Below are 25,549 nucleotides of genomic sequence, written 5' to 3'. Positions count from 1 at the left end.
TTTGGACATCTGTTTGTTTTTATTTTTATATTTGTACCACTATTGATATTTTACATGCATTGCACTCTTTCCTAATTTGCACTGCAAAATCTGCACAACAGTGACCCTCAGGATAACTATGTTATCTTAATGTATCTATAAATGGGGTTTACAACTGACATTGTTTGTTTAATAGGGAAGCCAGATTCTACTTTTCCATACTCGCTCATCCGCTAATGGTCGAATCATGACATTTCCGACAGCCCCTGAATGCAGCAGTCCCTGTGTGTGATGAGGAGGTGCTGCAGCAGCAGCTTCAGACGGACTTTATTCCGTCCTGGGGCTCAGAGAAGGCTGCACGCGCACGCTGCTGCACTTGATAACACGGGATAAGTTTTTACCCTGAACGACGCTTCGGGTTATTCTTGTATTTTATTGTATTTTTTACCCCTTTAGAGGCAACAGAGATGACAGTTGTGAAACTTTGAAAAGAAAAGAAAAAAAAACTAACATGTGCCTGAAAGCTGCTTCATGTTACTGAGGGAATAAACGCCAAGTGGATATAACACACCGGGCTCACTGGAGACTTTCATGCTCACTTTAAACATTCATTTGTTTTCTCACATTTCCTTGGACAGCTTTTAGTCTTTTAATTTTTTTTTCACAGACCGCGATTGTCACAATGCGACTTTTTCTGGCGTGTGCGACTTGTCAGGAACAAACAGAGCTGGTAAAAATGTTACTAGGTCGTTAAATTTATTGGAACGTGACCACCGGAGATGAACTTTCTCTGTATTGATTGCGGGAGCTCTGGTGAATGATTGACAGCAGAGGCTCGGCCTGCCGCACAAACTGGATTTACCGTCAGGAGTTCAACTTGTTTTGTTGGAATCATTCTAGAGAAAAGAAGGTGCACAATATAACTCTGATCCATTCAGCAGAAGAATAACGTTTTCATCCAGGTTTCTGAGATGAACTGAAGCTAATTTACCCTCCTCCATTACTATTTTATTTCCGTTTTAATGACTCTAAATCGATCACTTTAAACCATGTTCTATAGGCCTATGGCATCTACGGTGAGGCACCCGACGTGCAGCCCGGGGTTCCCGCGGCCCCTCGTGCTACTGCTGCTGCTGTTCCGGTGTCCTGGTCTCACATTAGGAGCCTCCAAAGATCTGGTGTGTGAGCCCATAACTGTGCCGATGTGCAAGGGCATCGGCTACAACCTGACCTACATGCCCAACCAGTTCAATCACGACACCCAGGAGGAGGTGGGGCTGGAGGTGCACCAGTTCTGGCCCCTGGTCCGGATCCGCTGCTCTCCGGACCTGCTCTTCTTCCTGTGCAGCATGTACACCCCCATCTGCCTGCCGGACTACCGCAAGCCGCTGCCCCCCTGCCGGTCTGTGTGTGAACGGGCCAAGCGGGGCTGCTCCCCTCTGATGAGCCAGTACGGCTTCGAGTGGCCCGAGAGGATGAGCTGCGAACAGCTGCCCCAGCTGGGCGACGACTCGACCCTGTGCATGGACCAGAACAGCAGCGAGACCACCACGCTGGCTCCACCGTTCCCCAAGCCCACCTCTAAAGGCCGGGCCAGACCACCCAGCCCCCCGCAGTGTGACAGGGAGTGCCGCTGTCGAGACCCCCTGGTCCCAATCAAGAGGGAGTCCCACACTCCGTACGGCCAGGTCCACACCGGTCCCCTACCCAACTGCGCCCAGCCCTGCCACCAGCCCTACTTCTCAGCCAACGAACGCGCCTTCACCAGCTTCTGGGTGGGACTCTGGTCGGTGCTGTGCTTCATCTCCACCTTGACCACTGTCGCCACCTTCCTCATTGACATGGAGCGCTTCCAGTACCCAGAGAGGCCCATCATCTTCCTGGCTGCATGCTACCTCTTCGTGTCTTTGGGTTACATCATCCGCCTGGTGGCAGGCCACGAGCGAGTGGCGTGCGGCGCCGGCAGCACTGTTGGTGGCGACCAGCTGCACATCCTCTACGACACCACTGGCCCCGCTCTCTGCACCCTTGTCTTCTTGTTGGTGTATTTCTTTGGCATGGCCAGCTCCATCTGGTGGGTGGTGCTGTCCTTCACCTGGTTTCTGGCTGCGGGGATGAAGTGGGGCAGCGAGGCCATCGCCGGATACTCGCAGTATTTCCACCTCGCCGCCTGGCTCATCCCCAGCGTCAAGACCATCGTCGTCCTGGCTCTCAGCTCTGTGGACGGGGACCCTGTGGCTGGGATCTGCTACGTGGGGAACCAGAGCCTGGAAAGCCTGAGGGGATTCGTACTTGCACCTCTCGTGGTTTACCTCTTCACCGGCTCGCTTTTCTTACTCGCCGGCTTTGTTTCTCTCTTCCGCATCAGAAGCATCATCAAGCAAGGTGGCACCAAGACGGACAAACTGGAGCGGCTGATGATCCGCATCGGGCTCTTCACGGTGCTGTACACCGTCCCCGCCACCATCGTGGTGGCCTGCCTGGTCTACGAGCAGCACTACAGGCCCGGCTGGGAGCGAGCCTTGGCCTGCTCCTGCCCGTCTGAGCGCCAGCGCTTGGGCGTGGGCCCGGACTATGCCGTCTTCATGCTCAAGTACTTCATGTGCTTAGTGGTGGGCATCACATCAGGAGTCTGGATTTGGTCAGGAAAGACCCTGGAGTCCTGGAGGAGGTTTGTCACACGATGCTGCCCCTGCTGGCCACAGAAAGCCACTGCTCCACCCTCCATGTACAGTGAGGCCAGTACTGCTTTAACTGGACACACTGGAACTGGGCTGACATCAGGGATCTACCACAAAGCTGTTCCATCGCATATATGAACTGACTGGCACAGTTACTAGGATTGATGTTCATACAGTCACCTCTCTGTACACACTCGGAAATTAACTAAAGTATCCAAACGCCCAGAAAGTGATTGTGGACCAACATCTGGAGGACTGTGTGCCCTGAATATCGGCTCGCGCAAAAACTAGATGATTGTGACAATATGACACACAAGGGACCAAAAGATTCAGAGCACAAAAAAAGGGAAAAAAAAATAAACAAACAACCTGGTTAATAGGAATTTAAACGAAACAGAATATTTAAAAGAGAGTTTGACTTTTGAGAAAAGTGACTCCAACAATTGGAGCTGCTTTTCTAAGCGGTCGAGCTGAAACAGCTGACCAAACGACATTTGCTGAGAAAACAATCTTCAAACCTAATAGAGTTCCATGGATCCATGATGGAATCACACCTGCTTCTACTTGTCTGCTTATCCTGAGCACTAAGAGAAAAAAAACATATTTATTTATGTATATATTGTATAAAGTTGCTGTAAAAACAATTAGGTGTATGGTGGGATATGTTTAGTTTGTAACCAACCAATGCCACTGCCACAAGCTAAGTGTAAGACACCAGAGAAACAAATCTTGTCTGATTTGAACTGTATAAACTTGTACATAAATGTGTTGTTTCATGTTAATGTGAAGTGTGACATCTGGTGTGTTTTGTATGATTAGAAACTGAAACAGCTGAGAAACTCTTTGTTTAGGTTTTCCCAGACTTCGAAGTAATCTGGGAATCGAACAAAAAGCAATTCAGCCTTGATGGATACCGTTATAACCTCTAAGCGCTGTTGTTGGTTTACATCCCATTTAAAGTTCCTAAAGTCTGTAACTATTTCTGTTCGTGTTCTGTGAACTAACAGGCAGTGATTATGTTAAAGCTGCAGGATGAAACTGACCTTGGCCTTTACCCCCCTCTGCTGGTCGACAGTGGAGCTGCTCACTTTGTGTCCACATCAGGGACTCCCCCGAACAGATCAACATTAGACCACAGACCCTCAGTCAAATAAGATTTTGTACCCAAACTGTCTAAAAAAATTTATGCATTACGGAACAATAGTGGTTACAGTGAAATCCACTATTGGAATAGGTTTTTATTCTAATTTTTATATTATTTCTGTTTGACAATTCTGCTGTGGACTCCCTGATACCAACTCAAGGGCCTCTAAAAAGGTCCCTAGACCTCACTTTGAGAACCATTGCTCTACTTTTCTTGTGATTCCAAGACATGGACTCTGAACAGACAGATGTTAGGATTATAGATTTTCAAAGTTGATGGACAGAAAATTAACCAGCAACGTGTTTGATAATCGACATATTTATTAAAGTAATTTAAAGCGGAAATGCCAAAAATGTGCAGTGTCAGCTTCTCCAATCCCTCGGTTTCATAAACACCGTTAACTGACGTTTGTACAGTTGGTTGGAAAAAACTAGCAACAAGCCCCCTTGGTGACAGGCATTTCCACAATCAAGACAAAAATTAACAGATTAGTTGAAAATGAAAAAACTCACAGCCCACTTATTTTTTTTTAACCATTATGTTGCTTTTTTTGGGACAATTTCCACTTAAATGTAGTGACTTCAAACCAAATCATTCCGTTATTAATCAGAAATAGTGCTGAAATATTTAGTCTAGTAATTCATTAAAAATATGAATCCCTAATCATTTTAAATTCACAGAAGACAAAACAAGACATTATTTGCTATACCCTCTAAAATATGAGGATTTACTGCTTTTTGATGATCTTTAAAAACTAATTTAAATTCAATATTTTAGGTGTTTGGGACCATTGCATAGACAAAAGGACTTTTAAATGTCCACTTTGTTTGTTATTATATTTGAAAATTTATAGCATAAACAAGCGCTTTTGGACAATGCTGCTTTTCATCACAATTGACTGTATTCACACCGCCTGCTGCTGACTATTATGGAGATCTGTACCGAGTTGTATGAAACAACATTCTAGAGCAGAAAGTCTTAGCAGGGGTCTGTGATTTAATGTCGATGATCCGTTTTAGGAGCCTTGACAACATAAACTGAAGGAACCTCCCATCTCCTTTCAGAGGTCACATCGGAAGACACAAAGTGAACTAAATGACTGAGAAATTGAAAAAAAAAGAACCACATTTGTTTTCTGCTGTGATGGTCTGTGATATTTTCTTTCAATGCTGTTGGCCAATCGTGTTGTTTAGACTACTGTGTGTCCACATGCTAGACGATATCTCTAATTTATTAGCCTGATTTGTGCGAGTGAATGTGATTGTGTGAGCAATGATGATGGATGCCAGTTAGTGTTGGTAAACTGCTTTGTTATTGATAGAGTTCCTCAAAGATTATTAAAAAATAAATATTGTAGATTTTGATTCATATTGTGGAATTAAAACTGAGTTGATCTCGAGTTAAGTGCATGTCTCATGTACGTCTGAGTGTTTCTGGATATCTGGTGTAACGTATGTTTGATTCAAGGTTTCTGGACTTGAGAGCAGAATAGTTTTATTCTAGTGGCAGAGGTTCAAGCACGTATGGACCTGTCTGACAAGGTATATTTGAGCTACGTTTATGCACATATTTCAACTAGAAGAAAATCACGTGCTAAACATCTTGATTTAAAAGTTGAATAAATGGGGGAGCTTAAATTCCAGTATAATCTCCACATAATGAAAGTTTAACTGTTTAGTGGCAATAAACATGAAAACAGTTTTAAAGTTTGAAAATTAAATAGAATATCCATTAACGGGGCATTTAGAGGAACTGAAAAAAGGTTCTTAAAATCAACAAAGTCTTACTCACTTGGAGGCTCCTATTTTCTTCAATTTCTTCTTCCATTTTTAAAACACAACTTGATAGAACTTCTCTCTTCCGACAGTCTCCTCATTCACTAACATCTATCTGTACTCTATAATGAGCAGTACATTTAGATTAGGACACTCATGAATCACTGACAATAGGTAGTTAAGGACACTTCATTTGTCACATTCAGAATACAGATACTAAAATGAAAAAGCGAAAAGCAATTAATATACTCCACTAGGTCGCAAATAGGGACTGAGCAATTCACACATCACATATAGAGTGATTCTGTTTTTTGATTTGTTTTCCTGAGCTAAGAGTGGGTGATATACACTACTGGTCAAAAGTTTTAGAACACCCCAATTTTTCCAGGTTTTTATTGAAATTCATGCAGTTCAATGTTTTATTGTACTCTGAAATGAAAGAATAGAACAAATGAACAATTGAAGTTAAAAAAGAAATCAATTTATAAACCAAAATGTATTCTAAATTTTTGACTCATCAAAGTAGCCCCCTTTGGCAGATATAACAGCTGAACACACTCGCGGCATTCTTTCTACAATGGAAATCATGTTTTTTTGCTAAGGTAGTTCTGGCGTAGCCTGGACTTATGTTTTGGGTCATTATCTTGCTGTAGGATGAACCCCTGACCAACTAGGTGCATACCACAGGGTACTGCATGGCGCAGCAAAATGCTGTGGTAGCCGTTTTGGTTCAGGGTGCTTTTCACTCTGTACAAATCACCGACCCTGGATCCAGCAAAACAGCCCCAGACCATCATGCTTCCTCCTCCATGTTTGACAGTTGATGTCACACAGTGAGGAACCATCCTTTCGCCTACTCGACGGCGTACAAAAATCCTGCGTGATGAACCGAAGATTTGAAATTTTGATTCATCAGTCCATAACACCTTCTTCCAGTCTTCAGTAGTCCATTGACGATGTTTCTTGGCCCAGGCAAGCCTCTTTTTCTTATTTTGACGTCTTAGCAATGGCTTTCTTGCTGCAACTCGACCTATCACACCTGCAGCTCTAAGTCTTCTCTTTACAGTTGAAACTGAGACTTGCTTATTACGACCACTATTAAGCCGTGCTTGAAGCTGTTGTCCTGTGAGTCGCCTATCACGCAAGCTGTTGACTCTCAGAAACTTGTCTTCTGATTCTGTTGTGGCTTTGGGTCTGCCAGACCTCTTCCTGTCAGAGTTTCCCCCAGTTCCCCCAAGTGCTTTTTGATGGTGAAGAATACTGTACTCACTGACACCTTGACTTTCTTTGCAATTTCTCTGTAGGAAAGACCAACATTCTTAAGTGTTATGATGGTCTGTCTCTCTTCCATTGTTAATTCCTTTTTCCCGCCATTTGTATGGCAACACACTACTTTCTGCAGTACAATACTGTTCAAATAATGCTCATGAGGGTACGGTACCACAGTGTGTTCCAACAATACTTTTATCCAAACAGAGGGGGTTGTAAGTAATCCAGAAAAGTTGGAACACCTGTGGGAATTGGTAGCACCAACTTTCAAAGCTTGATCCACCTCCATTGCTGCAGAACAGCTTTACGTTGTTTACCCATTTCTTGTTCCCTGAAAAAGGCCTTTTTGTAAAATACTGAAATGTACATTATTTTTCAGTTTTGGGTAACCTTACTTTTTTTTTTTTTTTTTTTTTAACCTCAGGCAGTTCACCACGTCAAGGTATTCATGGATTGAACTGCTAAAATTTAAATAAAAAACAAAAAAATTGGGGTGTTCTAAAACCTTTGACCGGTAGTGTAGATAGATCCTCTAACTTTATCACTATGTCGATACATAGCATGATTTGGTAAATCTTCTTGATAAAATCTATTAATAACGTTTTAGTAAAATAGATGTCTGTTTTTCTCTAAACCAGCTTATTAAATACTAATCCAAATCATGATCCATCATTGCATTGCACACAGTGACATAATGCATGGGTTAAAGCAAGAAACCATTTGTGAGCCTGAAATGCTGCCCTGGAGGAAATGCGTACAATGTATATTATATACAATAAGCATTATATAAATGTAAAACTTGGCATGGTGTCTGAGAACTTTAAGCCCTGCATAATGCAAAAAGATATAGTAAAAGTAAAAAAACAGTATCTCACAATGCACAATCTCTGACAGTTGACAAAAGGCGGTATCCACCAGTTTGTTCACTGCAGAAGCACTAGAACTTCAATATTTCTGAATGAACGTGTCATAAACATAAACAAGCTATACTATAACGTTTATGACATAATGCTTCTTTTAGTAAGTAAGTGTGGGTTTTAAACACTGTTCAAAACAACTTATTTACCATGGCAGAAATCTTTACTGGGTCCTACTGTAATGTGATTGAATTAATAACTTAGTGCGTACTAAACCATTAACCCAGGATGCAAACATGTAGCTACACATGAAAATGACATATGACAAAGTTCTTGTACATCATAGTCCTAATTGTCAAGGAAAAAATGTACTGCAAAGAAACTTGAACAGTTGTACACTTGTCAGTTGCTATTACTTACTTTAATTGGCACCATACTGTTTTATTTACCGTTTATATGGTAGTCATAAGATGTCTGACTAAGACACCGGGTCCTAAGATCAAAACATGGTTAACAAGTGACCAACACTGTGTGAGACTCTAGTTCCCTCACATTCTAATTGGTGACACATTAGTATTATAAAAGTGCCATTTAGAAATGATAAATAGAAGATGGCATAATGACAGCAAAAAAGGCTAATACTTACTCATCCATACAAGCTCATCCAGGAAATAGTTTAGTTGAGGTGTTGAGTCATGCAGATCGTGACACATCGTGTCTTATGATCAGTTTAGTTAGAAGATGATGGCCTATACAATATTACATCATATAATGGCATTACCTGTTTGAAAAAGCAGATAAGGCCATAAACATTTTCCCCGAAAGGTTAATGTATTTTATGAAAGCACAATCATTTTTTTTTATAATGTCAGTGGAGGTGGTTTTTGCACTGCAACTGGATGGTGGGTGGACTGGTTGTACTGGCTAAATCAGCTTAGTGCTACGACAGCACAGGTAGCCGAACATTGACAAAAACATATATAGATCACATTAAAATGATCGCAGATCAGACACAATTACCACAACATACATTTGTAACATGATTAGTGTTTATTTAAAATACTCCATCTGCAAATTTTTTTTTTTTCAATTTAAAAACAAGACAAATTTCACAGCTAGGTAGCCTACATAGTAAGCAAAAAGAAGGGGAGTATCCATCAGTCTCCCCCCACACCCCCCCTCAATATCTATGTAGTTTGTTTGAAAGCTCTGGTCGGGGGCCTGGGATAAGTACAGGATTGGAAATCTGTTGACGGGCTCTTTGAGGCGGGGTCAGGAAGGATTTAAGGGGCACAATACTGAGGGTGGACCCAACCTATATGTTGTCATTATGTCAACCTAACTGCTGTATCGAGCCACTCAATTAAATACTGATTCAGAATCTGTATAAAAAAACAAAACAAAAAAAAACACTCTTTTTAGACCACCTCAAGTGTCTGGAAAGTAAAACTGACCCCAGATTGGCACTCCTGATTCTCAACACACTACAAACAGCTGACTGAAGGTTTGTTTACTTCAGCCAACTCCTGTGGAATATTTATAGTTTAATACTTTGACATGCTGTGTGCTCAATCCAAATTCAAAATGTGTAGATAATTACTGAAATAGAATCCAACACCACTGGAATTAACAGTAAACACGTTGTTTTTACACTCTCAAAACTTTTGGTATAAACTATGGTTTACAAGGAACAGCTTTTGCATTCGATCGGATGTGCCTATTAAAAGATAAGTCTGGTGGTGATATACATTTTCTTATTGTAAACAAATCCCATGAAAAAACCAAAACCACCAATGAACTGATCCTATTAACAAGTATTGTCGATGTGTTCAAAGCCCGATATATCTCATTCCTCTGCGACAGAAACAATTCAATTTAGTGTCAAATCATAAGAGAAGTTTTCTCAGGACACTTTACAGAGTAGGTCTAGACCACACTCTAATTTACACATACCCAACAATTCTCCCCAAGAGCAATTGCACTTAGTGCGGCAGTGGCGAGGAAAAACTACCTTTTAACAGGCCGGAACCTCGAACAGAACCTGGCTTCACCTGGGCGGCCATCTGCCTCGACCGGACCGACACAGAGCTCCATTGTTGTCCAAAAACTATTAAAAGACATCAATGGGCCACAATGTTGCACTGGCTGGCACGTTCCTTCATTACTATGAACACACACGACCAGTAGTAATGTAATGTACACTGTTTATTTTAAGTTAATCCCACATACACCGGCCTGCTGCTGTAAATACTCACCAAGAGCACCAAACGTGCATTAATCCACAGCTAAAAATCCAACAAATGCACCCTTTCCTCCCCTTTGAGGTAACGTTAGATTAAAAACTATAGAGCATCCAAAGTTTGCAACTAGCCAGCAGGAATCACCTGTGGAGTCATTTCAGCAGACAACGTTAAAGCGCAGACATGGCTCATGGATATCGGAAATCTCCGCAGGTTGGATCGGGGAAATACGGTATGTGAATAACGCTGGTATCGGTCCCGATACCGATACTGGATCGGATCGGCCCCATCCCTAGTACAAACCAATGGCCTTGGGACTGAATACCACTGACGGGTTAGGGAACTCAGAAAGTACACAGAGACCAACACATTGTTAGTTTTGGTCTTCTCGTGGAATTTGGTGACAACTTACATATAGAATAACCCCCGGCTGCATGGAATAATTCAAATACATTTTGGAAAAATGACATGTTTATTACAATACAAAGACTACCCCTCTGAGATAACTGCAGTTGAGCAATTCCTACTTAACACTTTCTCTGGGACATAAGGGACAAGTAAGAAATAAATAAGGGATTTGTAAAAACAATAGTTGTGTGGTGAACTTTTTAGGTTAACACCTTATTTTCAAGTGTAATTTCTCAGTCAGCTCTACAGCTGTGATTGCAAATTGCCATCATACAGTAACATTTCAAGCCTGAATCCTGCCTGATGTGGATGTGTTGAACCTGTGAGGTTGACGTTTGTCCGGGGGTTGGCTGTGGGTTAGCTGGGCTTTTAGAAAACAGAGGGCAGCAGTCTGGCCTATGACAGCACAGCGTTGGAGCGTCGTATACCTATCAGGTTGTCTGCGCTGCAGGATCGTCTCATCGCTGCTTGACTCAGGTCCTTATACTTGTCTTCACATAGTCTTGAAATGGCCTGGACAGACAAACACAAACTCTGTTACTGATAAGTTATCATAGAATAAGGTAAATAGATTGTTGCGTTTTAACCAGAGGCATTTGAATTCAAGAACTCTGCAAGATCAGAAAATGATAAATCGGCTCCAGAGCAGAGGGGTAAATATTCCAGTTGCATCGCACTGACACAAACCGGAAGACCAGAAATTGCTGGTCGACGGCTGAGGAGGGCAGCTCACCTCTAGTTTCTGGGCGCGTTGGTTGTTGAGAGGCTCCAGAGGGAAGCTGAGGTTGTTGTCATCAGCCAGCTGCCGCAGATCAAAGTAGTACTTGGCATAGACACTGGCTGGCACGTTGATATTAAACTGGAGAAGTTCCAGGAAGTGGCGCTCCATCTCATTCCTGAAGGGTGGAAAGAGACCTGAGGGTTATTCCAGACAGCCAAAAACCCCTAACTCAAACTCTAGAACTTTAGGACAGTGTGATAGAGGAACAGAGGATAAAAGTCCTAGACGCCCAGTAAAGAAATATAAGGGACGCAAGGTCATCTTCTCAAGCAATGTATTGCCAAAGCAAGCTCCAAAATTCATATCTCAGCAAATCAGTTCTAACCTCCTAGCTAATTGAGCCATCTAGCCTGCATTTGAGCTTTTGCCAGTTACGGTTATTTAAAAAAAAAAAAAATCTTGTTTTTTCAAAGCCACTGTAAATATGGTCAGTACTCAATACAACAGTCACAAATGATAATCACCAAAGTAATAACAATTACAATCCAACGAGATCCCGAATGGACTGAAAGTGTATCATGTCAGAGAAGGACAACGCTGACCGTGATCACAACTCTGATAAAATGGACATGAAGACCCTGTGTATGCATTTTGATCAGCAACTTGGGATACTGAGGGGGAAAACGGTTGACAGCTATTCAATAGAATAAAATATATTTATATTCTTCAAAGAAGAAAACCTTTTATCCGTGTTTACAGGTGATATGATTTTACTGAAGAAACGGTCACACTGTAAAAGTCAGCGGAAGGACCTTATAGTAGGGCTGGGCGATATGGCAAAAAAAATTATCACGATAATTTTTTCCATATCTATCAATATCGGTATTTATCACGATATACAATATACAGTATCCTGATAATGACTGAAGCCTGAAGAAACCAGAGGGTTCATTAGTTAAACTTTAGAATGTAGTTTATTAACATAAAAAAAATAGAACATAATGTAACATTTAACTGTGCAAACATGGCTTGGTTTAGAATATATTGTGTGATAAAAGAATATATTGAATAACAACTTCGCAAACATGCTTTATCTGCATTAACAAAACAGTACAAGTTAGTAATGCAAATAATGTAAATATTTCCCGTCTTGGTCGCTTTTGACATATCCAAACCGCTTCCATATAATGGACGTCTGGTTACCTTTCTGTCAACAACTTCCTCAGCTTTGGATGATGACGCAAGTTCACTTTCACCGTTGCTTTCGTGCCCATGCCCCTAGATTCCACTCATTTATTCCATTTTCTTCACCGCCAGTAGCTCAAACAATGCTCTGCGTAGGAAATGGGCGTGTACTTTGACGGGGCAAGCCAAAAACGTCTTCTTCTATTGATGTTTTGTGGCGGTTGGCCAACAACTTTTGGTGTGCATTATTGCCACCTTCTGAAATGGAATGGCGTTTATTTCTGCTGTGCGATAGGCTGTTAGATCAATCCAAATCAAGTAAAATATGTCCAAAGTTAATTGTTATCGACTTAAATTTTATCGCGACCCCATATCGAGATAGTTTTATCGCCCAGCCCTACCTTATAGTCAGTTATTTGTGCATTGACTTTATACATTCAACATGGGAAGTGCTCATGGAGCAATAAGGAATCAAAAATCTCTTCCACAGAGATCACACACAAACACTTGCAGGCAATCAGACATGTATCTCCGAGCACCCACTTGGAGTATCACAGCTCATCTTTTTCCAGACTATAACCTCCATCATCCTTCCTCATCATCATGATCATCATCATCACAGCCATGAGAAAAGCTAAGGGAAGTGGTCACCAAGGAGACAGCATCTAGGATGCTTTGTTGGTCAGCAAAGGTGGTGAGAGTGAGCACGAGTGTGTGTGATGTCTGGTCTCCCAGGGCAACTAATGGAGTGGATGAGAGCCAGGGCCATTATCTAGAAGCAGTGAGAGCACTTGAGACCCTCCCCTGCATTTCTCTCCGTCTGGCTCTCTGTTTCTCTCTCTACCCTTCTTCCCATCCCTCCATCCAGACCCAACCAGGCTCACAAAGACACTTGAATGGCAGCAATGAAAACAGAGCAGAGAGAGTGTGGGTCATACATATATGAGAGGAAAGAGAGAAAGAGTCAGAGAGGGATGGGGACTCACGGACATACAGGCAGTGCACGCACCTTTCCAAATCACGAAAAAACAAGCAGGCACTTTCAACCTCTTTTATACACATACACACACAAACACACAGGAAAAGCAATTGTAGGAAATAAAGTCAGAGTGCAACCCCTGGCCTCTTCACTGGCTTATAGCCTGAGGGACAGCAGAGATATTACACCTGCCATCCATCCCAGCACTCTTATGTCTGCTTTAAGTGCATCTTTGTTGTTTATTTTTTTTTTTTGGGAGCTGGTGGTGGGGGGGAGGGGGCAAGCATGTTGAGCCAGAACCATGTTGTATTTGTTAGGAATCTCTTTTTTCCTCAAAAATCTGGAGCTCAGAAACACCCAAAGCAACCAAATTTAGAGATGAATTTGAAATGTTACCACAACTCAGGAAACAACAATTTAGAAGGGTAACTACTGTTTTTTTTTTCAACCTATTTTCCTATGTTTTAGTGTCTAAGTGAATAAACATTGCAGCATCGTAAAATACACTTCATTCTAAGTCGACAGAAACAAAATAAAACTGTTTTAAGTCGTCTTTCCACTTTCCAACAATCACAACTTTTGGTTGAAATAAACACAGTTTACCGATTTACATGTGAAAATATGTTGGCTCTATACACGCTAAAAGTATTGCTTTTTTTAAATGCAGTCTGGCGGGTTTAGCGCCAGCGACTTCAGAGCCGTTTGTGCTTAAACAGAAAGGTCTGAAAGAGGTTAAAAAAAAAGAAGTTTAAAAGGTCTATCTCTGAAGGGATACTTTCCATAATGTTGTCAGACACTTAGAATATTAATCTGAGCCTGTCAGTGGCAAAACAAGCACTTTTGTGAAGGTGGACCAATGGCAAAGACCCACCAGACACAATTTTCACACCTGTAGTTTGTTTGCTTGGGCGGGAGCAAGAAAGTAAATACAGGAAGAAGGTCCTGTGTTCTGGACTAGTGCATATTTCCTGCATCTCCATGGTCAAACCAGCTCATTTCATTAAAGAGATCTGACATTGTTTCGTGAGAGACGTTACTACGTCTGCTCTGGTTACCGAGACATTGCTCTGCTGTGCGGTGTCTCCAATTTTTTAGACGGCAAGCTTGACCACAGTCTATTTCTGTGATAGAAACACTGCAAGCTGCTAGTTTGCTGCTCTGCTGCATCGCAGATTGCTAAACACACCCGACTACAGGAGACATTAGCTCAGACTTGCGGAGTATGTATAGTTGGTGGGGTTTGAGTACAGATCACGTTCTCACCACAAAGGAACCGCTCCAGAGTTCGATTGTAAGCGTACCGAGACCACCTCTTCAAGCAGGTCTTGGTACGCTAGTTTGGTCCGCTGTTGGTGCGCACCAGAGTGCGAATGCTGCGTTCTCACCTGCCCTGACAAACCGCACCAGCGGGGCAAACAAACTAGCATAATTCAACCGTACTAAACGAGGCCGATGTGAAAGAGCCCTTGGACACAAAAACATAGGAAAATAAGATCCAGGTTGAAAAAAGAAAAAAAAAAAAAAAAAAAAAAAACGGTAGGTACCCTTTAAGATTTTTTTTTTTATTAGTTATTTTCAGATTTCATTTCACTAAAAGTGAATGATACGGAGCCCCGGAAGGGTCACGGTGAGATTTTTTCGGGGGACTACTTTTGCATTCCCACGCAATAACTTTTGTGTTCCCTCGCAATATGCTTTGCGTTACCTCGCAAAACTTTTCTTCTTCCATTCCTCCTGAGCCATGTGTTTATTTCCACTCAGCTGCCCAGCACAATGAATCAGCTCGTTGCATTTTACTTTGAGCTGGGAATTATACCGATATACTGCTCAATGGGCACATTCATATATCTCATTTAGGGTATAATCCATAGCCTATTTCTTCAATGTATAAAAAAAAAATAAAAAAAGAGAATGTGCGATGTCAGAGGTTCACATGATGTGGCGATGAACAAGCACTCAATTAGCAGAGAATCTGCTGCTCCCTAGTAGCGTTACAAAGAGAGAACGCTAGTTCAGGGACAAAAACGTGAAAATACAGCCTTCACTGTGGTTACAATCAACTATGGCTACAACCATTCCAGTCGCCTATATGTTCATTTTCTACCCGTAATAGTCTACTATATTCCTGTACTGTGTGGGACAAATCTGTTTAATAACATCAGATTTACATCAACAATTACATCATGTCTGGTGTCTGCATGGGCTGTGAGGGACGTGTGTAGCGACCAGATGTGATTTGACTTAGTTTACGGCAGTTCTTTTTTGTCTGCGTGGGAATGCAAAACGTATTGCTAGGGAACGCAAAATATTTCAGGAGAACGAAAAACATATTGCGAGGGAACGCACATCGCCACATCGTGCACCCTAAATGAGATATGAATGTGCCCATTGAACAGTATATATCAGCATAATTCCCAGCTCAAAGTAAAATGCAACGAGCTGATTCATTGCGCTGGGCAGCCGAGTGGAAATAAGACCTATGGCTCAGGAGGAATGGAAGAAGAAAAGTTTTGCCAGGTAACGCAAAGCATATTGCAAGAGAACGCAAAACATATTGCGAGGTAACGCAAAAGTAGTCCCCTACTCCCCCTAGTCCCCTGTGACCCTTCTGGGACTGACTAGAAAGAAGAAAACTCTTTTAGGCTTATTGTATATGTGATTTCTTGCTCTTATCATGCCCCAAGATACTTGAACTGCTTCAGTCGGAGCACAAACTCACTCCTAAACCCTAAGAGGAAAATCCAGCTCCAACGTGGGATTGGGGGGGCTCAATCCGACCATTTCTGGAACTTTCTGAAACCAATGATTTGTGATTCACACCAACTTCACCCTGTGATTGGCCAGCTATGCGGAGGAGAGGAGCCAGGGTTTGAACTTATCTATCCAACTCTTTTTTTCCCCCCCCATTCTTGACACAACTATTTTTGTCGCTTTTCATGTACTCTTGAGAGCAACACTATGAATGTCTTCCAGGAGAGAAAATGTGCCCCATTATCCCCATATTTATACAACACTGTGTCTCCCCCCTCTCTATTACAGCAGACGTGTAAAAAACAACAATAACTCACATATCCTCCACAGTGATGTCTTTAAGGATCTGGCAGTAGTCGACGTTCCACACAGCCTGGTCGTCCCAGACTTTGGAAGCCAACAAGATGGCTCCCAGGACAATGCGCTTCCAGTTGGCGGGGCAGATATCCAGCTCGGCGTAGGTCAGCAGGCGCTCTAAGTACACCTTGAGGTAGAAAAATGTTCAATGGTCAAAATTTTAATTGGGAACGGACAGGGTTTTTCTCAGTTGAATCCTTATATTAGTTTATTATATGCTACCAGGGACAACAGCCAGGTTAACGTTGGGTTATGGCAAAAATCCACATATTATGTACCAAGAAATTCTCCTATACGTGCGTTTAGTGGTATTGTAACTGTATTAGTAACTGTATTAGATCTACTACTTAACTAATGTTGTACCTATACATTACTCACTGGAAACAGAACACGCCAAGGCAAATCAAACATGCCGCTAGCTGCAAAAACTAAAACATGTTGGTGATATTACTTGGGACCGGCTGCCATTTTGAAAACAAATATTCGTGCACCTCAGTTTGAAAAACTGCCAGTCATGTTAAATTCAAAACGGCAAAGAAAGAAACTGTGACAGAAATGCTGAATGCAGAAATTGGTTTTACATCGCCACATTCTAAAACAAATCTGCTCAGTCTTTAACATCATATAATATGATTCTTTTAATCTTCTCTAATGTAAAGACTGTGTTGTGTGATCATAACACATACACCTGTCAAGTTCCATTTGGGACAAATCAGTTTGTAAGCATTTACTGCCCTCTGGTGATCAGTTTATAGTAATACCACAGTATTTACCTACATGCACAAAAAAAATTTGCTTCTGTGTTCTACAACTTTACACTTTACCAAATGTAGTTTCAATAATGTCTTGTTGGATTTCAGAAAAACTATAAAAAAAAAAAGATTTAACAGATTACAATAAAAGCATCTTAACGAATGGCCTTGGACTGATATATGATTCTAAAAGTACCTAATAAAAATATGTTTGTGTGTTTTTTAGTGTCCGATTTGATAAAGACTGTACGACAAACATATAGACGTATTCAGTCTTCCGAGAATTTTGCACTAAACTAAAGTCTTCACTGAGTGCCAGGATTTCAACAATATTATCATTATTCTAACAATATATTGGCGTAAGTAAAATCAAAAGCATCACAGAGAGACCGACTTACTAGAGTAACAATGGCACATTCTGCAGTGAGCTGTGCGGCGCTGAAGAGCGTTCTGACGAAGCGGTAGATCAGTTTGTGTTCTGGGCCTACACGGGAGTAGTCATCTGGTACTGGGTCTCTCTGTATGGGACAAACCACACATACACACAGAGTCACATGGCCGCATTTATGGCAAATACACCAGGTTGATACATAGCTGAATTTTCCTTTAATATACAAGACTACAAGCAGACATTTAGTAACAATGTTTGCTCCATCAGAGTGTTACTTTTAAAAAAGGTAGTTGTAATATCGTCAACATTGATATTAGTTTTGTCCTAAAATTTCCTCTTTGATTTGATTAATTAGACAGTAACAGAAATAAATGCATAACAAGATGCCATCACAGTGACATTGCACATTTAACAGAACCGTCGAGGATAACACAAGAAAGTTACAAACTTATTTCCATTGTGGTCCTCGACCTCCCCTCTCTTGGAGGTCATCTTCAGCTTGGAGTGGTCCCCAAAAAACTGAGCCGTGAGAGTCAGTGGAAAAACCACCACATTGTGGAGTGAGACACCACTCACGGCTCATTATCACAAGTCGACAACTGAATGGAAACCGTTTATAAAAAGCACGAGAGAGGAGGAGAAAGGACAATTGTTTCCTTCTTGTGTTTTTTTAACCAGTGAATCACATCCATTTTAATGATTCATAACTGACCCCTACTGTTTATGTTTTTCCTTGAACTGTTCGCATTGTGTTATGGATAGCCCTCAATGCCAGGTTAGTACTGAAAAATCTCAATTTGAAGGAAGAAAATGGAGTACAGCTGTCACTACACAAAAAACAGGCTTTGTATTGGGACACCACCTACGTTTCAGATGGAAAGGAATTGAAGGCAAGGACAAAAAGAAAAAAAAGAAATAATGTCTCAAATAATTGAACATATACATTTTCCACATTTATTCAGATTGTATGTACACAAGGGATAAGCTATTATACCAGATCTCATCTCTCATCTTGGTGTATGGTAAATGGTTATGGTTTTCCAGTTGTTAGGTTCAGATTCAACATGCAAGTAATTGCAAATAAATTGCAGCAAAATCTTAAAGTTGCTCAGGCCGACTGACTGGTTGGATAGATGGAATAAATAATAGATAAATGACTGGATGAATCAAAACCACTGGCTTGAAGGAATTGCATTTTGTTCATCTGTCTTGCTGACGGGAGCCAGGTGCTGAGACACTGACTAGCAAGTCACAGTTTCAGAGTTTGAGGAAATCCCATCGACATACTCACTGATAAGGGGTGCAACTTCTCATCAAAGATGTCCAGTGACCTGCCCGAGTCCCTAAGGAACACATAATACACCTGTCAACACACATGCCAGTTTTAACAATATAATGTGCCACATATTAAAAATGTGCACTTACCTGTTTTTGATGTGGTAGTATATTGCTAACGTGACACTAGAAAAAGACAAAATGGCAAAATGAGTGAGAACATAAATAGTGTTGATAAAAACAATCTACATGGGAGAATATGCAGTGTGTGTTTCTGTGTGTGTCAGACCTCTGTGTGACAAAACAGCTGCGCACACTCAGCAAGGAGGCTTTATTTTAACACAGAGATAATCCTGATGAAATGCGTTTTTCCAAATTGACTGAAATAATGTCATTACAGAGGACTGTCCTAAATTAGGCGTTAGAGCATCCGTTTTAGTCACGCATACATTCAGTATTACTTAGGATTACCACGCTGTGATGCAACAGGATTTTCTCATGTGAAATGAGCGACTTTTGGACATCACAGCCTTGTGTGTTTGCGTTTCTCTGTGTGTGAAATTCTCTCACCATTTGATTGTGCTTTTGAGGTTTGGCTGGCTGACGGTGTTGTCGTCTATGAAGATTGTGGAACAGGAGCTGTATTTCTTGGACATTGGACCAGGAGATACCTTGAGACATTGAAATCACACAATCAATAACTTGAACTGATCACAGGACAGGAAGAGTCTTGGTGGCTGCATTTCTTTAGACTGGTTCCACACTTCTGAACAGTTTCCTAAGTCTCTAATAAGTCTGGTGTTAAGGTTTTCTGGTTTACCCTTTTTTTTTTACTTGAGCTAGATGTACTAGCCTTATCTGGTTAATGGACATTATGAACAACTACTATTGTTGGCAAAATTTCCACCGTTCTGTTTCAAGTCCAACTCCGTGTGCTATGATCCAATGTTGTTTCACAGGCTTTTTTTCTACACTGACATTCTGGATTTGGAACAACAATTGGTTAACATAAAGATATTGAATACAAAAGATCTACTATCAGAAGCATAAACCAATTCATTAAACTAACTACCTTTAAAAACTTTAACTGGCCAATCTACAGTGTGAAATTACCTCCAGGTCAGTAAAGAAAATATAGCTTTGCACATATAATCAATTCAGCAATCAGATTTATGAATTTATTAGATTTTGACTTACATGACTGATATGATTTATGTGGTTGCTTTTCCTCTTGTCTCGTACTGTAAAGAAGAAGAAATGTTCAACAAAGCCAAGCTAGAAGCAGGAATCAGCGTTCCGACTCTGCACTGCATCTAGTAAATAATCAAATGTAGGATTACACCTGGAATGTTTTGATAATTGTTTACTTGCAGCTCTAATTGACTTAATTGTTAGAGATGCTTGTGGCTCCAGTTTATTAATACCTCAACCCCTGAAAACACATTTGACTTAACATTCAACACTTAATTGTGTTTCAAATTAGTGTGTTTGCTCTTCAAAGTATCTTACAGAAGATGGCCAATGTGAATCATCGCTGTGTGTGTATGTTTGTGTATGTATGTGTGTTTGTGTGTGTGCCATGTTAGGATTGCTCACCGTCTGTCTGGGACTTGCTAAGGAAGATGGTGCTTGCTCGGGCGTGGTCAGACGGGTTAGACTCTAATGCCAGCTCTGAGAAAACAAGAAATGTACATTAGCGCTTGCTTTGTAATGACAATCTGTCAATAAAAAGGCACAGCATGTGCTACTTAGCTCTCACTTGTAGGTAGTGATAAAGCCAAAGGAGAGAACAGGAAGCCATTAGCTAAGACATCGATCAAATACACTGATAATAGCACTTAGTGTAATTCTGTGAACTCACATTATCCACTATACAGTAACAATGCTTTGGATATATGTCACACCCAAAAGCCAGAGACAAGCAGGAAGTGAAAATGCCTGCTAGACAGATTTGGCAGAGCTTCATCTTAATTGCCAGATTATGTCTGTAGGTTGGAGACAGCAAAAGACTTTACACCAAACAAGACTTAAAGCAACACCAAAACACTTTTCCTCTTCGGTCCCCCTACAGGTTGTCCACTACCGCCGTCATTTGAACTACAGAGCCGCTACCCGATATGGAAAACTTGCATAGTGAGGTTATATCTGATAGAGGGCCGCAAACCAAATGCACAAGTGCTGTTCACCCTGTTACAAGTTGATAAACCACTGAAACGATTTCGGAAACATTATTTTAAGGTACAAAAGAATTTTTGGTGTTGCTTTAAGATAAATTAATTATAACTTGTGGACTTGGTATAAAAAGGCTACAATTCCTACACAGTTAGCTTTAATTATATATATATATATATATATATATATATATATATATATATATATATATATATATATATATATATATATATATATATATATATATAAAAACTACACTTAAAACTTTTTACTGTATGTATTAGTTTACGTAGACTTATTGGTAGATACTGTTGGATAAATATTTGTGGATATTAAAATACTTTAGACAGAACTGTAAATTCAAGCAATGCAAACACAAAGACAACACTGGTTTACACATAAGCATGACTTTGAAAATTGTGTTCTTTATCTAAATCGGTGCAGACAGCACATTACATAAAAGACTGGGGATTAGGGAATGGCCGTATTTGTGAAGTGAGGACAGCAAGAAGAGACATGAGGAATGCAAGAAGGACTGTTGGACAGATTCTGGCCCTCACCCTGCCAACAGCTGCTCTTGCCATACTGCACTCACACACTACTGTCCACAACAACATGAATGGGATGAACACTGTGCATGTCTGGGAGTGAATGAGAAGTGGCGACACTAGGTCTTATAGTACACAATTGAGTTTGGGTCTGCATCACAGCGAAATATCCGAGATGCTTTCCAAATCAGGGGGCTGCATCACAGCATGTTATCAAAGCTGAGCTAAAACATAAAAAAAATATGAGGGCGGGGATTGTCTAAAGACATGTCCCATTTGCTAACCTTAGTTTACACTTTATCGCTTTAACAATGGGCATGGTGATACCAAGTTAATGGCACATTACAAGATGCAGTTTGTGCCCAGTAAGCTTATTTAAAAAAAAAAAAAAACATGTTTGTTCTGGCTAAGGCGTGATCTCTCTCCATTTGTACTTTGTTTTTCCCCCACCACACTCAAAAATAGGCCATGGAAATAAAACTGAGGTTGGTTAAAGACAACAATGAATGGATGATAGGGGGCTTGTTTTCATTGCTAATTTCTGAATGGTTAATTTGATCAGTGCCCAACTAAAGAGCGCGAAGAATGTCACGATCATCATCAGTGCACTGCTAGCAGCTTGATGGCAACCAACACGTATGGCAACTTGGCAATAGCTGAAGAGGGTGTCTGTGTGTATATCACTGCAGTTATGAAAGAGAATACAGTGGGGGAAATAAGTATTTGACCCCTTGCTGATTTTGCAGGTTTGCCCACTTACAAAGAATGCAAAAATCTACAATTGTAATCATATGTACATTCTAACAGTGAAAGACAGAATCCCAAAGAAAATTCCAGAAAATCACATCATATGAATTTATTAAAATTGATAACCATCTGATGAGGAAAAACAAGTATTTGACCCCCTGGACAAACAGCAAGTATTCTGGCTCCTACAAGCCAGTTAGTCTTTCTTTAAGACACAGACCCAATCCGAACCAATTGTCTACATGAAATACACCTGCCTCACCTTGTTACCTGTATAAAAGACACCTGTCAACACCCAAACAACCAGCATCCAACATCACCACCATGGGCAAGACCAAAGAGCTTTCTACGGACATCAGGGACAAGATTGTTGATCTGCACAAGGCTGGGATGGGCTACAAGAGAATCGGAAAGCAACTTGGAGAGAAAAGATCAACTGTCGGTGCAGTTATCAGGAAATGGAAGAAGCACCACACCACCGCCAACCTCCCTCGGTCTGGGCCTCCACACAAGATCTTGCCTCGTGGGTTGTCCCTGATCATGCGAACGGTGAGGAATCATCCCAAAACCACAAGGGGGAACTGATGAATCAACTGAAGGCAGCTGGGACCACAGTTACAAAAGAAACGGTTGGTAACACACTACGCCCGTCATGGATTGAAATCCTGCAGCGCACGCAAGGTCCCCCTGCTCAAGAAGAAACATGTACAGGCCCGCATGAAGTTCGCCATTCACCACCTGGACGACTCAGAAGAGGCCTGGAAGAAGGTGATGTGGTCAGATGAGACCAAAATAGAACTTTTTGGCCTCAACTCAACTCGTCGTGTTTGGAGGGCAAAGAACACCGAGTACAACCCAAAGAACACCATCCCCACCGTCAAGCATGGTGGTGGCAACATCATGCTTTGGGGGTGCTTTTCAGCCAAGGGGACGGGACAACTCCATCGTATTGAGGGGAGGATGGACGGGGCCATGTATCGTGGAATTCTGGACCGACATCTCCTTCCCTCAGTGAGAGAGCTGAAGATGGGTCGAGGATGGGTGTTTCAGCACGACAACGACCCTAAGCACACCGCCAAAGCAACAAAAGAGTGGCTGAAGAAGAAGCACATCAAGGTTCTGGAGTGGCCTAGCCAGTCTCCAGACCTGAATCCGATTGAAAATCTTTGGAGGGAGCTTAAAATTCGAGTTGCCAGGCGACAACCTCGGAACCTAAATGATTTGGAGGCTGTCTGCAGGGAGGAGTGGGCCAACATCCCTGCCGAAATGTGCACAAACCTTGTCACCAACTATAAAAACCGTTTGACATCTGTGCTGACCAATAATGGCTTTTCTACAAAATATTAACATGCTGTTTGTCCAGGGGGTCAAATACTTGTTTTTCCTCATCAGATGGTTATCAATTTTAATAAATTCATATGATGTGATTTTCTGGAATTTTCTTTGGGATTCTGTCTTTCACTGTTAGAATGTACATATGATTAAAATTGTAGATTTTTGCATTCTTTGTGAGTGGGCAAACCTGCAAAATCAGCAAGGGGTCAAATACTTATTTCCCCCACTGTATATCACAAAGTTGTTACACTAAGCTTAACCTCGTTTGTGTGTCAATATTAGTAGAGAGGCCCCTTATGCTGGCACAAATAACTGGGTGCCTGTGCACATATGGAGTGGTTATTTTCATGTCATGTGAAGGAGCTTCTTCACTATGGCGGTGACTAGATTACGATTAACCTCCCTATAAACAAACAAAATGGGTGTGACTTGCATGGGCTCAAACACAGGAAAGGTTAAGCTTGAAGCTATCCATTTATCACTGGTGTTCAGGTGGACACATACCATCAGGGACCTCTCTGTCGCTTATATGCTGCAGGTAGGGCACAGTGTTGTCATCGCTCACTTCGGTGCTGGTCTGGAACTCTTCCAGCCGCTCTGCCGGTTGTCTCGATGGTAGTTTAGGGCTCGACTCGGGAGAGACGCAGCATGACACCTTATTCCCCATCCCAAACCGGGCGTTAGCTTCACACTATTACAGCCAAGTCCAAGTAGTGCAAATATTTGTAGCTAGCTAAAACAAACTTCCCGCAGTTTCACAAACATTACCAGGCTTGTGTCAGTATTAGCACACTATCTTTGCGTGCTAAATCGCCGCTGTCCGCCAACTCCCTGGAACCGCATTCCTGTCCATTTGAGGGAAACGTATATAGTGTAACAGTCAAAGAGGAGTTAGCCACACATGCTCACCCTATGAAAAATATGTGTCGTCTCATGTAGCTAATATTCGACGTGTTCTTGTAATAACAACAAGCGGTTGTTAGTTAAATGCAAGGGCTCGCCAATTCATTCATTCAACCATCCATTCAACATGCTAGAGAGGCTCTGCTAGGTAGCTAGCTAACTAGCATTATAGTGTGCTAGCTAACTAGTTAGCTTATCAACTTTGTTTCTACTCAACATTAATTACAATTTTTGCTATCGTGTAAACACAATCGACTCTACAAAATAAACACGTTACGACGTTAAACTGCCGAATTCTGGCAAATACATTTCACGAGACTTTCCAAACAATCCCGCAGATATTTTTGTGCCCTCAGGTCGGCGTGTGGCCAAATCTAGCCCGAGGTTTCTGCGGCCTCCAGTGGAAAATAAAGGTAAAAAGAGGAAAATCCAAGAACGTAGGCAAGAAATTCTAAATGAGGTCAGACTGACCAAGCCATGTCCCAGTTCCTCATTAGACAACCAACTCTAGTAGCTGGAAAGAATTCCCCCATCAGTGCCTCCACCCTTTCAGATTCTTGTCGGGTGTAGATAGTCCCCGCCACCGCCGCCATCTGTTGCCGAAGCTCACATACGGCACTACTTGGCACAGGGATTTTGTAGAACCGCCCACTTAGACATTCCATTTACTCCCACTGGCTAATAAATCAAAACAAGGACCTTTTGAAGCCGCTTATTGGTTAAAGGAGCTGTCTGTTGGAGACGATTTAAACCGATGAACTGTATTTACAAGGCTACTATTTCTGTATCATCAACGACCCACACCCTTTTTTGACAGTGGAAACTGAGGCCCGTCCTCTATTGCGCTATCTACCTGTCAATCAGTACACCCTCCTCATTCAAGCAATATGACATGAGCTTTTCCATTTTCTGCTACTATATGGGAGTAATTCATATTTTGTGTTACTATATTCCTCTGACAGGTATAGTTACTAGTTACTTTGCAAGTACAGATTTGTATGCTGCATACACATAAATGCATATGTAATAGCCTACTGCAATATAATAAAAAATATCACATCTGCATAGTGACTATTTACC

The 25,549-nt window shown here is 41.5% G+C and overlaps 2 protein-coding genes across 2 annotated transcripts; one reads left to right on the top strand and one right to left on the bottom strand.

The window, feature by feature from the left end:
* Positions 1-608: 608 nt before the first annotated feature.
* fzd5 (frizzled class receptor 5) lies at positions 609-3,929 on the top strand. The gene has a single exon (XM_028591376.1). The coding sequence runs from the start codon at positions 1,029-1,031 to the stop codon at positions 2,796-2,798; it is 1,770 nt and encodes a 589-aa protein (XP_028447177.1). The 5' UTR covers positions 609-1,028; the 3' UTR covers positions 2,799-3,929.
* A 6,760-nt stretch (positions 3,930-10,689) lies between these two features.
* ccnyl1 (cyclin Y-like 1) lies at positions 10,690-25,187 on the bottom strand. Its single transcript, XM_028591631.1, has 10 exons — positions 24,071-25,187; positions 20,361-20,435; positions 19,962-20,005; positions 19,335-19,435; positions 18,915-18,950; positions 18,781-18,832; positions 17,497-17,616; positions 16,307-16,473; positions 11,087-11,249; positions 10,690-10,866 (listed from the first exon to the last, which is right to left on the bottom strand). Exons 1-10 carry the CDS (start codon positions 24,231-24,233, stop codon positions 10,750-10,752), a joined length of 1,038 nt encoding a protein of 345 aa, XP_028447432.1. The 5' UTR covers positions 24,234-25,187; the 3' UTR covers positions 10,690-10,749.
* Between the last annotated feature and the right edge of the window lie 362 nt (positions 25,188-25,549).

The sequence above is a fragment of the Perca flavescens genome, chromosome 11 (genome assembly GCF_004354835.1).
Source record: "Perca flavescens isolate YP-PL-M2 chromosome 11, PFLA_1.0, whole genome shotgun sequence".
NCBI classification, from domain to species: domain Eukaryota; kingdom Metazoa; phylum Chordata; class Actinopteri; order Perciformes; family Percidae; genus Perca; species Perca flavescens.
This window is presented reverse-complemented; position numbering and strand designations above follow the sequence as displayed.